At 35.2% G+C, this 14,480-nt stretch overlaps 2 protein-coding genes across 4 annotated transcripts in view; both read right to left on the bottom strand.

Moving 5' to 3' along the window:
* LOC138310671 (uncharacterized) overlaps window positions 1–5,749 on the bottom strand; it is a 31,673-nt gene extending 25,924 nt beyond the window's left edge. Inside the window, exons 1-3 of the mRNA XM_069252000.1 lie at window positions 5,593–5,749; window positions 1,393–1,625; window positions 505–630 (exon numbers count right to left, since the gene is read on the bottom strand). Coding sequence (XP_069108101.1) covers window positions 505–630; window positions 1,393–1,625; window positions 5,593–5,647 — 414 coding nt within the window. The 5' untranslated portion in view covers window positions 5,648–5,749. The remainder of the gene's footprint in view (window positions 1–504; window positions 631–1,392; window positions 1,626–5,592) is intronic.
* Window positions 5,750–7,386: 1,637 nt separating this feature from the next.
* Window positions 7,387–14,480, bottom strand: part of LOC138310338 (uncharacterized) — a 91,976-nt gene continuing 84,882 nt past the window's right edge. For all 3 annotated transcript variants that reach the window (XM_069251516.1, XM_069251518.1, XM_069251517.1), the window contains 5 exons: window positions 12,116–13,220; window positions 11,504–11,698; window positions 10,941–11,096; window positions 9,789–10,412; window positions 7,387–9,168 (listed from right to left, as the gene is read on the bottom strand). In XM_069251516.1, the coding sequence (XP_069107617.1) occupies window positions 8,920–9,168; window positions 9,789–10,412; window positions 10,941–11,096; window positions 11,504–11,698; window positions 12,116–13,220 (2,329 nt within the window). In that variant the 3' untranslated portion in view covers window positions 7,387–8,919. The remainder of the gene's footprint in view (window positions 9,169–9,788; window positions 10,413–10,940; window positions 11,097–11,503; window positions 11,699–12,115; window positions 13,221–14,480) is intronic.

Raw genomic sequence — 14,480 nt, 5'->3', positions numbered from 1 at the left:
AGAATGCATATAAAATGATAAGTCTGAACAAAACAAATATGTTAAAATATCATAACGTAAAAATACGTCCTTTGTAACGCCGTCTCTGACTGGCTGAAAGAACGGCGCAATAATTTCATACAAAAAAGAGTCCCTCATTGCAAAAGGATTCCCTAAAAAATTGGATTTTCAGAGTTTAAGCTTGAATTATAAGGATTAATTGAATACATATTTTATGGTATGGAGCTAAAAGAAGGACAAGATAGTGTACTCTTATTAAAAACCGTTTCTTCACGGTTTGTTTAGAACATACTCTGATTATTGTGTCATATCTCCATAAAGTAAAGATTAAGTCAAGTTAATCGTTATTTATAAACAATGAAAATCACATCATTTTAATACTAAAACAGATGGGATATGTGTAGACTATAGTCAGAATACCAATATCGACAATACTAACTTAGCTTTCATAACCAGGTGATCTCTTCTATTTTATCAAAAATATCAATTGAAATTAAAACTTACATTTTGTGCATTTCGTTTCATTTCGAATGAATGCCAATTGAAATCCGTAACTGTATTGCTAGAATGTAGCCTCGATATGGATGCAGGTCTTACGTGGTCATCAAAAACGAAAACGAGATCGCCACCCTGAAAACAATTGAAACAAATTCTTACTAGATGATCTAAAATTAGTCGACTGCAGCATGTTATAGTTTAGACTGCTCCAAACACGTGATATCAAGTTTTGTCCTATATTGACATCATAAATAGTAATTAAAGATTAAAAACTACCATCACCATAAACAAAAACAAAAACAACTTTGGAATATTCATTAACAATATTCTTGTCTTCTCGCGAAACTACAATTTTATCTCATGAATATAAAATGGTGCATAGTAATCAAGAATTATATTCTCTTTTTTTTCTTTTTCCCCTATTTATTGCAAATAACTTAAACTGTATTATCGATATTTTTTATTTTTTTTTGTATTTTCTAGGTTCTGTGTAACATATGGAGATACATTTACATTTACCTTTGATGCAGCTTTATCATTTGAATTATGATTTTTACCAATATAATTTAAATCATTGTGATTAAATGTACCTTAGTAAACTCCAATTAGTCATTATTTTGATGATATTATTAATGGCGTCATGATGTTTTAATACGAAATAAAATCAGTAAATTACCAAATTCCAACAAAGCTTTTAATTGATTCTATAATTACTTTTTCGTGCAATATTGGTTTCTCATAAAGAAGTTACAACACCTTATAGTCTGGATATGTCTTCAGAACCATCCTGTATTATATCAAATGTTAAAGGAAATAAAAGGAATTTTCAAAGGAAAAAAAACACTCAATGAAATGAAAATATATCTGTATTTTGATGATCTTTAAATGACGTACCATCAGGCCGATATACAGTTGTTCTGTGCCTCTGTTATCCATCCATAACAGGCCGTCCCTCTGGCTCGTGATAAACCGGAACGAGAAAGTTTCTGTCTCGGCTTCCAGCAGCATGTTTGCGTGTTGTTGGCCCCATTTTGTGAAATTATAATGGAGGTAAGATCCGTCACCATTGAATCTGACCACGTTGTTGTTTTCATTGGTATGGCTGGTCTTTTGTGATAGTGCCATTCCTTAACAAAAGATTAGATAAAATCTTATTGCACAATTGGTATCACTCTTTATCTTCAAACAATAACCAAAATGTAATTTAACGATTAGTGACTGTCAAATCTCAAAACCATAACCAACATATTATTGGTATTACAGAGTCAAATCTGAAACAAAGATCAAACAGCACTTTATTTCAAAACTGGTATCACAAGTACCAAAATGCCACTAGTAACCGTTTACTGCAAGCTTTTATATTGATATATTGTTTTGAAAAGTCTGTGTATAGCCTAGCAATCACAGCGACCGTAGTTCGAGTTTTATTCTGTCTAGATGTAAGTATAAGGATTGATATTTATCACATAACTGGCAAGTCCAGCCATGTCATAAATGTCGTATTATACATGTGTAATAACACTATTTTGACGTCACAGGTAGTTTTGACGTCATAATCTATATAGGATTCAGTAGACGGAAACGTCATATCCGAGCCGGATTTCTACTGTTTTATATACAGACGAAATTTAAAGTTTTGCTCATATTTCTATTAATAAAAGTTATGTGATAAATAGAATATTACACTCGTGACTATGTGATATGAAATTTATCAAACTCGTTTAATAAGTTGGCTCGTGGCATATCAAATTATTGAAATCGTATGATAATTTCATATCACATAGTCACCCATGTACGATCCTCTATATATACCGTGGTATGAACTCAGTTGGAAAGGGACATATTCATTTATGGAGTGCGATGTCGCTAGAACGTCCCAAGAATATCGGGTTAAAGAAAACAACTGTGTATCATATATTTCAAATATCTTTTCAATATAATTCATGACACTGGAAATGATTGAAAATGTTAATTCAAATTTTAAACATCATCCTCGTCTGTTGGCGTGTTCTTCCGTCTTTGCATATTACAGAGTTAACTCCCTTGTGGATAGGTATCGATTGTTACGTCATTATTTTGTGAGCGCAATTCACGTCGTTTTCTCAGAAAAGTATGACGTTACGCTCGCAAACACATGACGTCACAATCAATACTTACCCGCAAGTGCAGATAACTCTATAATATGCAACTTCGGAATATCATATCGAACGAGGACTCTATAGACAAGTAGTTTCATGCCGATACAAAACTCATTTCAGTTTACAATTTTAACACAGCGGTTAAATAGAATTAATTCACGTACCACGTGACACCTGATAATGTTTGTGCTGGACTATTTCTTTTCCTATTCTTAATGAAATGATGTCAAAAACTGACATCCCGCGCTAACGCTATTTTAGCGGAAAATTACAAAGAGTTACGCTCCATCACCACTGGAGATCCCAGTAGCGCACAAACGTTATATTCATTAGTTTATAAAGAAGCTAATTAAACAAACTATGACCGTAATCTAATACTACAAATGTTTCGTAGACTAGTGGGGTAAAATAGTTTTTCGGCATTAGGTTGTCATATATTTTTAATATTTGACATATCCTGATTTCCTCTGTAGAAGTGATCACCTAAACCGGATTTACCTTTCACCTTTATAAATATTTTATTTGATACATTGTGTTATTTTATGGCTACAAAACATTGATTTTTCTTAGGAAATTTTAGATTAAAAATCAAAGTTATAGGTACATTGAAGAAATAATGATTAGTGAAATGGAATTCACCTGGGTCAGTTTTCAGAAGTGTTGTTTTTTTTAGTTTTATTTGCATAACTATCCCGATATCATAATTGATCTGGTACTTTTATAGATGCATTGTTTTATTTACTTGTTCTAGCTAGATATTGCATAGTCATTCTTCCCAGTGTACTTGTCTATTTTAGGCATTTACTTGAGCACATTTTGACATTCCTTCCTAAGTGTTGCCCCGGAAGCTTACTTACTATGTTTAATGCATACTATACAGTGTTAAGTAGATTGTCAATTGGTGAGTAAACAATGTCTTTTTGTTCGTAATGAGAAACACAACAAGTGTTTGTTTATTACTACTTCGGATATCTGTATCGCCAGTTACTTCGCGGGGGTTATATTTCCTTGATTTCGTGGGTCGAATATATTCGCAAACCTTTGATCCGTAAACTATTAAGATAAAGATATATGTGCCGAAATTGAACAAAATTTTTGACATGTTATTTATTTTCTTCGATAATATATTGAAAACATTAGTTTTGGTGAATTAAGGTGTGAAAATCACTCTAAAGCACAGACATACATATATGGTGCCTTACAAACCTTGATTTCAAAACAGAATTTTTACTCTGAAAAAGTTCTTGTTTTTAAGTGTTATGCATGTTTAAATTGAAAATACCTGAAGTTGCATTGAAATATCACTAATATCACTGTACAAATGTGAAATGGAATTCCAAACCACAATTTGGCTTCATAGCCCGACCTTTTGTACACCTTTCATTGCACTGTAGACGTAAATTTGATAATTTTAAAATTGATGACAGTACTGCCAAAATTCATTTTGAGCTCATATTTGTATGTCTAAAATTAGAACCTTTGCATTGAAAATATTGTAATTCTCAAAATGTTGCAACATGTGGGATCGAATAACATATTAAAAGCGCTTATTGATTGAAAAGTATGAACATTTTGGCGCATATGACTTTAATATGAATGCGCTTAAATTTTATTTTCAAGTTTAGATCAAATCATGAAAATTTTGACTCGCGAAAATTAACTGATATTTCCCTATACTTACATTATGGAGATATATTGTTGTTTATATAATTGTTGTTTCTAGTATCGACGTGTTTGGGAATATATCTTCCTACAAACATTAGGGTATAATTGCTGACTGAACAATATACTACAGATACATTTGAAAACTAATCCAATAACTACAAAATTTATCGCCTTGGTCAGATTCCCAAAGCAACGTATATCCTAATATGGATTTCTCTACTGCCAAGTGAAATAAAGCATTCCTGATATGAATATATACTGATATTAATCATAAATGAATGTCGATTGCAATTAGCCTATCACACTACGTATTGGTAAACCATAAACTATAAGATAGTGCAGATGCGTAATTGTTACTAGATATTGAATATAATGTTCACAATCAGGAGTGGTCTTTGCACACTGTTACAGTTTTAATGTTTTTGTTCGTTTGTTTGGTTTTGTTGTTTATTATATTTAAGCTCCTGAAATCAGAACAAAACAAAATATGATATAGAAAGCAGAACGCAGATGGGGTTTTGTTTACTTGTAAGCTAACTTGTTTGTTGGTGTTTGATGTTTCCATTAAAATGTAGTTTAGTAATCCCTGCGATGTGACAGAGCTGAGGACACTTGCCCTCATCAGGTAAGTCTCTGCGTCCTATCCGCTCGGTGCTGGTACGTCCAATGGGCCGTACATCTCCGAAGATGTACACGGGAGCGGTTACTTGAGATGAGCTTCTATGAACATCCTTTCACTGTAATTTTATCAACCACTAGACTACACTTTAGTAAAACTGAAGGCAGTCCAGGAGACAAATTGACCAATCACGTGAATTTCCTTCGAATGTTATTAATATCGTGGGCGCACGGGTAATAATACTTTTGTGACGTCACATATGATAATGATGTCATAATCAACATCTGACGTCGCACGTTTGTTTTGGTGGACGTGAACGTTCGCTACTCCTCTATAGAAACGAACTGAAGTTTTGGCTTTATTTCTATTAATGCTAATAAAGTTGTCATGTTATATGACATTTAACCAACTCATGGAATGATTTGATACCCCATCAGCATTAAGGCTTCATCGAGGCATATCAAATATCAAATTGTTGAATTCATTTAATAAATAATATATATTACATAGCCACTCGTGTAAGATCCTCTATTCATGAAACTTGGCTTAGTTTTTTAAGTATTCGCCAAAATTTAAAAAAAAAATGAAAATTAGTTCCATTAAATCTCATATGAAATAAACATTCAATTAAGAGCCTACCAATATTTGATTTTAAATAAAAATTTTGCTTACCCAGACACAGGACCAGGATCCATAGAAAAGTCATCTTTAAAATCTTCAAAATCATTCTCAGCCTACAGCATTGCTACTTTAGTCGTTATCTCCCCAGTAAAACCTAGCGATGACTTCACTAAGACATATAAAATAAATATGAACGTGTAAATTTCTTAATGTTGAAAGGCTAGACGAGATTTGATGCGTGTATGTAACAGATATGTGAGTTATTTCCTCCGCGGAGGTGAAAGGGTAGTCGACGTACAGTAATGCTCCTGTTTCGGTAAGTGGCGGAAAGCATGGTTCATACATTCAAACATCTAGTCTTAATCATACTAGCGTTGTTCTGGTTTTTGTGAAATTATCTCAAACTAGGTGTAACATTGACAGAATTAGTGTATCAGAGCTGGGGCTACTTAAATCCCCAAGGAATATAGATCACAGCATATAAAGTGATATATCAATTTATTATCAAAAGACACTTTATCATACTCACATTGTTCTGGTTTTGTAAAAAAAAATACGTCAAATTAGGTGCAACTTTGACGAAATAAGTGTATTTGAGCTGTAAATAGACTACTTAAATTCTCAAGAAATAGATACCTCAGCATATAAAAACCTATTTCAATTCATTATCGAAATGTCGAAATTAAACAAAACCTACTAGGAGTGTTTGAAGTTAACCTTATGACCACGGTCAATGTCAATGAATTATACGCTGACCTGTATTTGTTAGTTTTTTTTATGTAAGGGGAGGAGAGATGAAAGGTAACTTTATATTTAGCAGGTTATCGTGATACACGTAACACCTATTCTTTCCCCTGAATCTGGCCACTCTAAACCAATTAGGGGTATAACTTAAAGCTAAATAGTATGACTTAAATAATGTTAAAGATAATATTGTCGTTACCTGTTTTTTCTTTAAACCAAATTACAAATTCAAAGTGATCTTCGTCTCGATTATTTATTTTAGGAACAACGACAGTGACTTGAATAATTTGAGTAAAATCGCCTTACTTTTCATGTAAAATGGAACTTGAAAAACAATTTCCTTATTTTAATTTTAATGTATCTATAAAAACTACATTTCTAAATGAACAACCCGTCGATTATCAACCTTAGAAAAAACAATATATTCTTAGAACAATTACAAAGAGATCGAAAACAAAAAAACTTAAGTTAAAGTCGGTCAAGAAGAAACATTAAAATAAAGAAAACATATGTCTCCGAATAGAATTTAAAAAGCTAGAAATCTTCATGCATAGTAAAAGTAGTAAAAGTATCAACACTTGTAGACAAGTGTTACTAAACATATGCAGTTCGTGTAGTGCGCAAGGTACTTATTAAATACTTTAGTTAATCCCTTTGTTCGTGAAAACTCCTCAACAACATCCGTCCATATCCATATATTTATTTGTTTTTGTTCCTACACACAACCCTTAAAATTTCAAAGCCTTTTTTGTTGTAGTTTCATTTCGAATTTTAAAGCTCAAGAGTCTTTACATCAAACCGCTTTTGTTTTTCATCTGATATTATTCTTACTACGAGAGAAAGCGTTTGATAATTATGAAGTCTTTTTTTTACATATCTTTCGATTTATGGGATAATGGGAATATGCCTAGTATGTTTTGAATATCATCAACAGACTAAATTCGTTCACATAATGCTGACGACGGGCTGTGGGCTGGTTGTCCGACTAAATTAATACTGAGTCTTATGCTGCTACAAAGTCTTCGTCAAGGGTCGAACGCTCAATCCAAGGTCAAAGGTCAACAATGCATACCCCACACAAATAATAAAAGGCAATATAAATATAATACATTAGCACAAATTTATTGAATATATAAAATGAAAATATCTCTATAAAGCATTACACACATACAAAAACATTTTGATCAGCTTGCATTTTGATCGAGTATTTCATAAAATTACATTTATCTCACGTACATTAAAAAGATATGGCACATCTTTCATTTCAACGTTTGTAAGCAGCACAATAGAAATTATGGGGAATAAAATCGGGAAAAGAAGCAAAGCATAGTTCATTCAAACTTATTTTGAAAAATACATATTGACAATATAAAAATCTAAATGCCTAAAAGATGCAAATTATTGATATTAAGAATTCATCGTTTAAAGATCATCGAAGATCATGAACATTTAAGATAAAATAAAACGTGCTGTATAACTTTGATTCATAAAATTGGAACAGGGGCGTTTTTTTAACAACAACAACAGTTGCCATATAAAAATATTGCTAAGCTTAATCCGAATTTCGTTACAACCATATGATATATATATTTGTATAAAAATCATATAATATATTATCATATTTGTCATAAATAGTGAAAGCATAATAAACGTTATTTTCCGTATAGAGCACGCATGTGCTAACCACTTATAAATACGTATGTGTATGTGTATAATAAACGCGAAGATAATCGCTTTGGTTCAACACTGAGAGATAAACAATGTTTTTGTTTAAAACGTCTGTGGCTTTAACGGTAAATTTGAAACATGGATTGAAAATTGTTGAAAAACAAAACTTTCTCAATACATTGTATGAAATTTGATTTTTTTATAATACATATGTGAAAGACCTATTGAGAGCTCGATGTAGTGAGATAATGTCTCGAGATAAATAAATTACAAATTATATTAATATAAACATCTACTGGCAAGTTCACACCTTGAATAACGCACATGTCTTTCACCAATACAGAGAAATCAAAAGCAATCTTACAGGGATCGATTCAATTGTCTTTAATTCGAAGATGGTAATGTTATCATCTTGATATTAATGTCAGGTATGAATCGCTGTCAGAAACGGAATTCAAAATTAATTTTTAAGGCGGTTAAACACAATACAATGTCAATAACTGCTCTAATTTAACCACTCTCTTTGACTTTCTAGTTTGAAGTTATAGTGGAGAAATACGTATTGGCAGAAGAAGTCCAAATTCAATTTAAAGATTAAATGATCAAGCATATTATGCATAGAGCTCATTGTTTTGATTATTACTTTTCATTCACTAATTACTATCAGCGCTTGTAATAAATATGTTACTTAATATAAAAAAATATAGGTGGGAGATATTAATTCCATTCTCTCAAAATACAAATACACATATACATAATATATATGTTTAGTAACATTTTAGACTTGCAAAATAGTTTCAATAAAGAGTCTTTGTATTTAATACACACGATTCTAGCTGCATGAAGCAAGATTCGGAGAAAAAGTCAAAAATTAATCCTTAGGTTTGATCGTTATTTTTTTCAATAATTTGCCAAGGCAAGTATATACGGTTAATTGCACCATTTAAATATCTAAACAGTCACGTATTAGGAGCTTATTTGTCGTCGAATTTTGGTTCGAACCACTTGCAGCATAATGAGTTTCCTAGCACCAAATTTGTCACCAAGGGCTACAATGGTTCCTTTGTCATGGCTCATGGTAACGTAAAAGACATCGACACCAGTTTTGAATGTGCAAATTTCACTTCCGCTCTTCAATCTCCACAACCGGATGGAACCGTCACGTGATCCCGACACGACAATCTCGTTATCAGGAGAAATGGCAACACACCAAACCTGCAAAACAAAATGTGAAAATGTTACATTATCTGAAATGGTTTTGTTTTGTTTAGTATGTATTTGTTTGAGGATTCATAATCAGCTATAGTACTTAACCGCCTTCACCCCTAAACATCCATAATGAACTGTTCCATCTTGTGGATTAGAAGAGTTAATATGTGTCTCTAGGGGCGGTATAACAATGTATTACTGACTATAAACTAATAGAAACGATAACGTTCGTATCTGTACCTTTTTTGTAAAATTTATATCTCATAACTACATGTATTATGTTATGTATTTGATGGAAGCAATATAAATCTGTATTTATTCAAACATTTTATAGTTTTGTTTCTATTTGTGGAATTAGATATGCACTTGAATTATTATTTTTCAATATATCTGAATGATATGAGCTATAAAAATCCGGTATCGGGTATGAAAATTTGTAAGGCGTCAAAGAGATTGGAACTATATTGTTATAAAGTGATTATTTAAGTTATAATAATGGTAAATTATTATAGTGTGAAATGCGTAGTTTTTATTATTGCTGAAATTGAAATATGTAGTCTGTGTTTAACTGATTCGGTTATCATGGTCTGAAACGTGCAGTTTTATATGATTGATGGTCTACTCACCTCATCTGCGTGTCCGACCAGGGCATTAATCTGTCGTTCTGACGTCATGTCCCAGACTTTGAGGGTTCCGTCGGCCGACGCAGACACCAAGTACCTATTATCTTCAGAAATGGCCAGCGCCTTGACTTCCTTACTGTGTGCATGCACACCAGAACCAGAAAGAAGCTGACGACTTGGCTGTCCAGTGCGCAAACTCCAAATGACCAAATCTCCGTTGCGGAGCCCCGTGACGGCCTCGTCACGTGGTAATATCACAGTACAATCTGGATTGGCGTCTAATCTAAGCATATTTGGTTCTGTAATGTTAATACTGGTTAATGTAACGTCGAATGTGACAAACTCGGCATAGTTGTCGAATGAATTTGTGAATCCTGCCACACAGTATCGATCATTCTGCGATAAAGCTAGGTAATTAATATAGTCATTATTTCCCACTGGACCATCGAGGTGCATCTCTTTTATGGCCTGATTCCCTAATAAGTCCCAGACCACTATGTCAGTGCCGTTACCGTACATTTCTGAACGCGCGAACACAACTTTGTCAGGGTCCGTCATCACACACAATGCAGAACATGTCTCCTCTTTCCCCATCTCTAGAGGTTTGCCGGTGACGAAGTCCCAGATCTGAAGCAATATTGAAAGTAAGTAAAATACTGATACATTCACTTGAGTACAAAGTATATTATAAAACATGAAAAATAAACGTAACTCTACACATACCACTTTTCAGTAGTATATTTGGCTGCAGATGACTGTGTGATAGAGTCTAAACAAACCGCAAGTAATCAACTATTTTCTGAGTTATGAAAATTCCCCTCATCCTAGCATTAGTGACGGATCAGGATGATTCTTAGAGAATCGGACTGAATGCTGAGGGGGATGACTTTGAGGCGTGAACGTGCAAGGTAAAAGTAAAGTGCTATTCTCAACCTCCAAAAGCCGGAAGGAGAGGAAAAGAATTTGAATTCTAATACAGTTACAGAGGTGAGTGGAGATAACTCTCTGATGAAGAAAGACATTATTCTGAATTACTACAATTTTTCAAATCCAAATTTACTTATCAGTAATTTTATTTACACCTTTCCTAATAGATTTCTTTAATAGTTTAGCTGTAATTTGTATTGTATTTACATATTTCGAGAAGAGGTTTACCTGTAATTTTTTATTCGTTACTCCTTTCCTGATAGACATCTCATTAACCTGTAGGTCGGCGTGTACTGCGCCCACCAGTAGTCTGTCGTTACAAGCCAGGTGAAGATTAGTAGATCCAACTGTATCACCTTTCATTATCCTCAACAGTTCTCCGGTCTGAAAAAATATTATGTGATTTCTCATAATTGTCAAGTTTTCTGACCTCAATGTGAAAAAATTACATGAAAAAAGGATAACATATATAAATAAGCTAAAGTAGCGAGTTCTTTAGTTTCCTAACACATCTTTTAATATACGTTTTTTAATACATATTGTTGCATCTGCCCAATGGTTTGTTTTAAACAGCCTTCATAAGTTCTTATTTATTCGTACAAAATAGCGTCATCGCTATGTACACTCCATACAACATAATGATCGAGAATATAACTCCATACAACATAATGATCGAGAATATGTATGTCATGGTTCACATAATACATGGGAAGGTCCTTAATTTATATAAAACTTCAAACTTAGAATCGTAAGACATTTTGACGACTACATTTAGAAGAAACGGTGGTTACCTGCATGTCCCAGACTTGAGGAGGTCCAAGACTGGAACCAGTGACCACACTAGTGCCGTCTCCGGTCATAAAACAGCAGTCAACACGGACCTCGTCTCCGGCCGCTCCAGGGGTCACTGCTCCACTGGACGTTGAGCCGTAACTGACCATGTGCTGTCCACCCTGGTTCATCATGACTGTTCTCACATTCTGGACCTGAGGTGAGAAAAGTTTACGTGTAGGCAAAGTGTTATTGAAGGATTATATGAAAACAAACAATATATATATCCACCCGTAAATAGCTTACAGAGTTACAGTTAGAATGCAAGTTAGTCCTAGAAAGCGGAATGCATGTCTAGAAAGTGCTGGTAGAATATGATATTAAAAGAAATTAAAAATTAATGGAAGTCACAAAGATGTTCGTTGAGAAATTAAAGAGAAGTCAAGGTGAATTACTTATCTATAACATTTCACATACATCGTATACACGTACTATCACTGCATTATTATTCTAACAACAAAGGTCAGAACCTTAGAATATGACTACTCTTCTGAAAGTCATTCATTGACGAAAAAACTTAATTTAAGTATATCCTATATTTATTAAATCTTAATATGTTGTCAGCATCTTACCTGGTAGTTGTAAGAAGATGACATGGTAGAAGTGGAATATCCCTTGGACAAGGTTCCCCCAGACATAGTGTTACTCTGATAGTTAGCAGAACCGCCGGATATTCCAGGTGCCATATCGTAATCTGCCGTTGTAGATTCTCCGTAGCCGATGGCGTCCATGGCGGATCCACCCCCACCGCCGCCACCACCTCCCATAGCGTTACTGTTGTACACATTTGTTGTGGTCGAGGAGTAGGTGTAAGAAGAGTTTCCACCGCCTACACCGCCTGCACCTCCTGCACTTGATGAAGATCCTAAATAGGCACGTGACGCTTTCGGTGTTCCTATCAATGTACCTTTGTTGGAAAACGTACCTGTCGCTCTCAATGTGGCATCATACTGTCCGGCTCCTGCACCGGCAGCAGAACCCCCGCCGGCACCACCAGACGCAACGGTCGCATTAGATGAGGAATAATATGCAGAAAAGGCTGAATTGCTTCCTGCACCACCGCCTCCACTTCCACCACCTCCACTCGCTGATCCGTTCAGAATTGTTACCTTGGCTCCACCAGCTCCAGCACTGCTACCACCTCCGGCTCCGGAACCACTCAGGGCCGCTCCACCTGGGCCTCCGCCTAGCGCCTGAGCTACAGGTAAATTGGTTGCTGGGGTTGGTGACGAAATAGCCATTGAAGGAGCACCTCCTCCTCCGCCACCGCCGCCTCCAAAGCATGGTACCATTCCTGGCTTGCATTGCCAGAACGCCCACAAGAGACTAGCCATGAAGGCCATCGTTCCCAAAATTGTTCCCAAAAGTGCGCCTGCACGAGCCCCGCCTCCTCCAGCAGCGGCCAATGGAACTCCTGCCGCTCCACCGCCTCCTGCTGTCTGTCCTAATGCAGTTGGTCCACCTCCACTTCCTGGTACCAAGTTGGTCAGGGAACCGCCTCCGCCTGTTATGGCGCCGGGACCGGAACCAATACCAACCATATCACCACCGCCACCACCAGGACCTCCGGCACCGCCGAATCCAGGACCAACGACACCACCGCCACCGATATCAGGAGGGATAATTATGTTCCCATCGAGTGGGGGGACTGGTGTGCGTGGGGGAGGCGTGATAACACTGCAAATAAAATAAAATAATCATATCTATATCGTAGATACAATTAAATCAACAGTGCAAATAAGTTAATGTGCCCTTTTCCTTAAAATGAAATGGATATCGATTGATAATTGCTTAAGGGAGTGTACCAATGGTATTTATCGGGTGTATATGTGTTATAATTAGGGATGACCAGATAATCACTACGTCAGAATCGTTGTCAAACAATAAGGTTCTATATAAACTAAAAGACTCAATGAAATAAAACGTAACTACAATTTCTAGATTCAACTATACGACAAGGTGACAAGACTCTAGAACTAGAAATAATTTACAACAGATTTACAACGTAAGCTTCATGCATGTGAATGTGAATTGATAAAAGTAATGTAATAAAAAATAATGTAGACTGAAACAAAGTAAAAACAAATTCTGGTAAAATGAAGTGTAATGCACGCGTACATGACCACACTTTTGAACATGCAAACAAGATGAGGAACGGTCCCGGGTAAATAGCAGTAAGACTGAAGCATAGAACGACTAGGAAAAGAACGAAGCGTCTTTGTCACACAAACTCCCTTAAGCTAAAATAAGATATCTTGCTAATTGAGCTAACTCGTACAAAAAGAAATAACTCGTACATAAAGAAATAAACCCAAAATTCCTTGTTTTTTTATTCTTTACCACCAATGTCCAATAGTTTGTAAGTTCTCAATAGATGTGTAGACAAAGCAGTGACCAGAGCAACCTTTGAAGCCGAGACCTTTTAACAACCAGCTTAGTTGGTCGGTTGGTTGAGTATGCTTAACGTCATATTGACAGTCAGGATCATTTACAGATGCTCTCTCCGATATGAGATGTATGTTTTGGTAGACTGCGGTATATATTTGTAGTGTCTCCTTGTGATAAATGAAGAAACTTTTGCCCATTGCTATCTGACTGACTCATGGACACCAAAATGCACATTCCACCTGACCACACTTATAATGTCAACTAGTAAACTTTTTGCTGATCGCCTCACTGAATCACACTGCCAAAGACATCAAGCTGCACATCCCACCTGGCCACACCATACCGACAGGTAAACTATATGCTGAGAGCTAACCTGGAGCCAAAACTGTCATTTCTTAAGACTGGAGTGCCTAGGCCAGGGGGGCAGATTTAGCTGAGAACCGAACACCAATTTAGCTACACGTTGGTATTGGACAAGTTCAAACTACAAACGTTTCAGAGGACATTAAAATGGATTGTTGTGTATAAATGAGAGTCAATGAGGAAACA

The sequence above is a fragment of the Argopecten irradians genome, chromosome 16, assembly GCF_041381155.1.
Source record: "Argopecten irradians isolate NY chromosome 16, Ai_NY, whole genome shotgun sequence".
NCBI classification, from domain to species: domain Eukaryota; kingdom Metazoa; phylum Mollusca; class Bivalvia; order Pectinida; family Pectinidae; genus Argopecten; species Argopecten irradians.
Note: the sequence above shows the minus strand (reverse complement) of the source record. Positions and strands in the feature narration are given on the sequence as shown.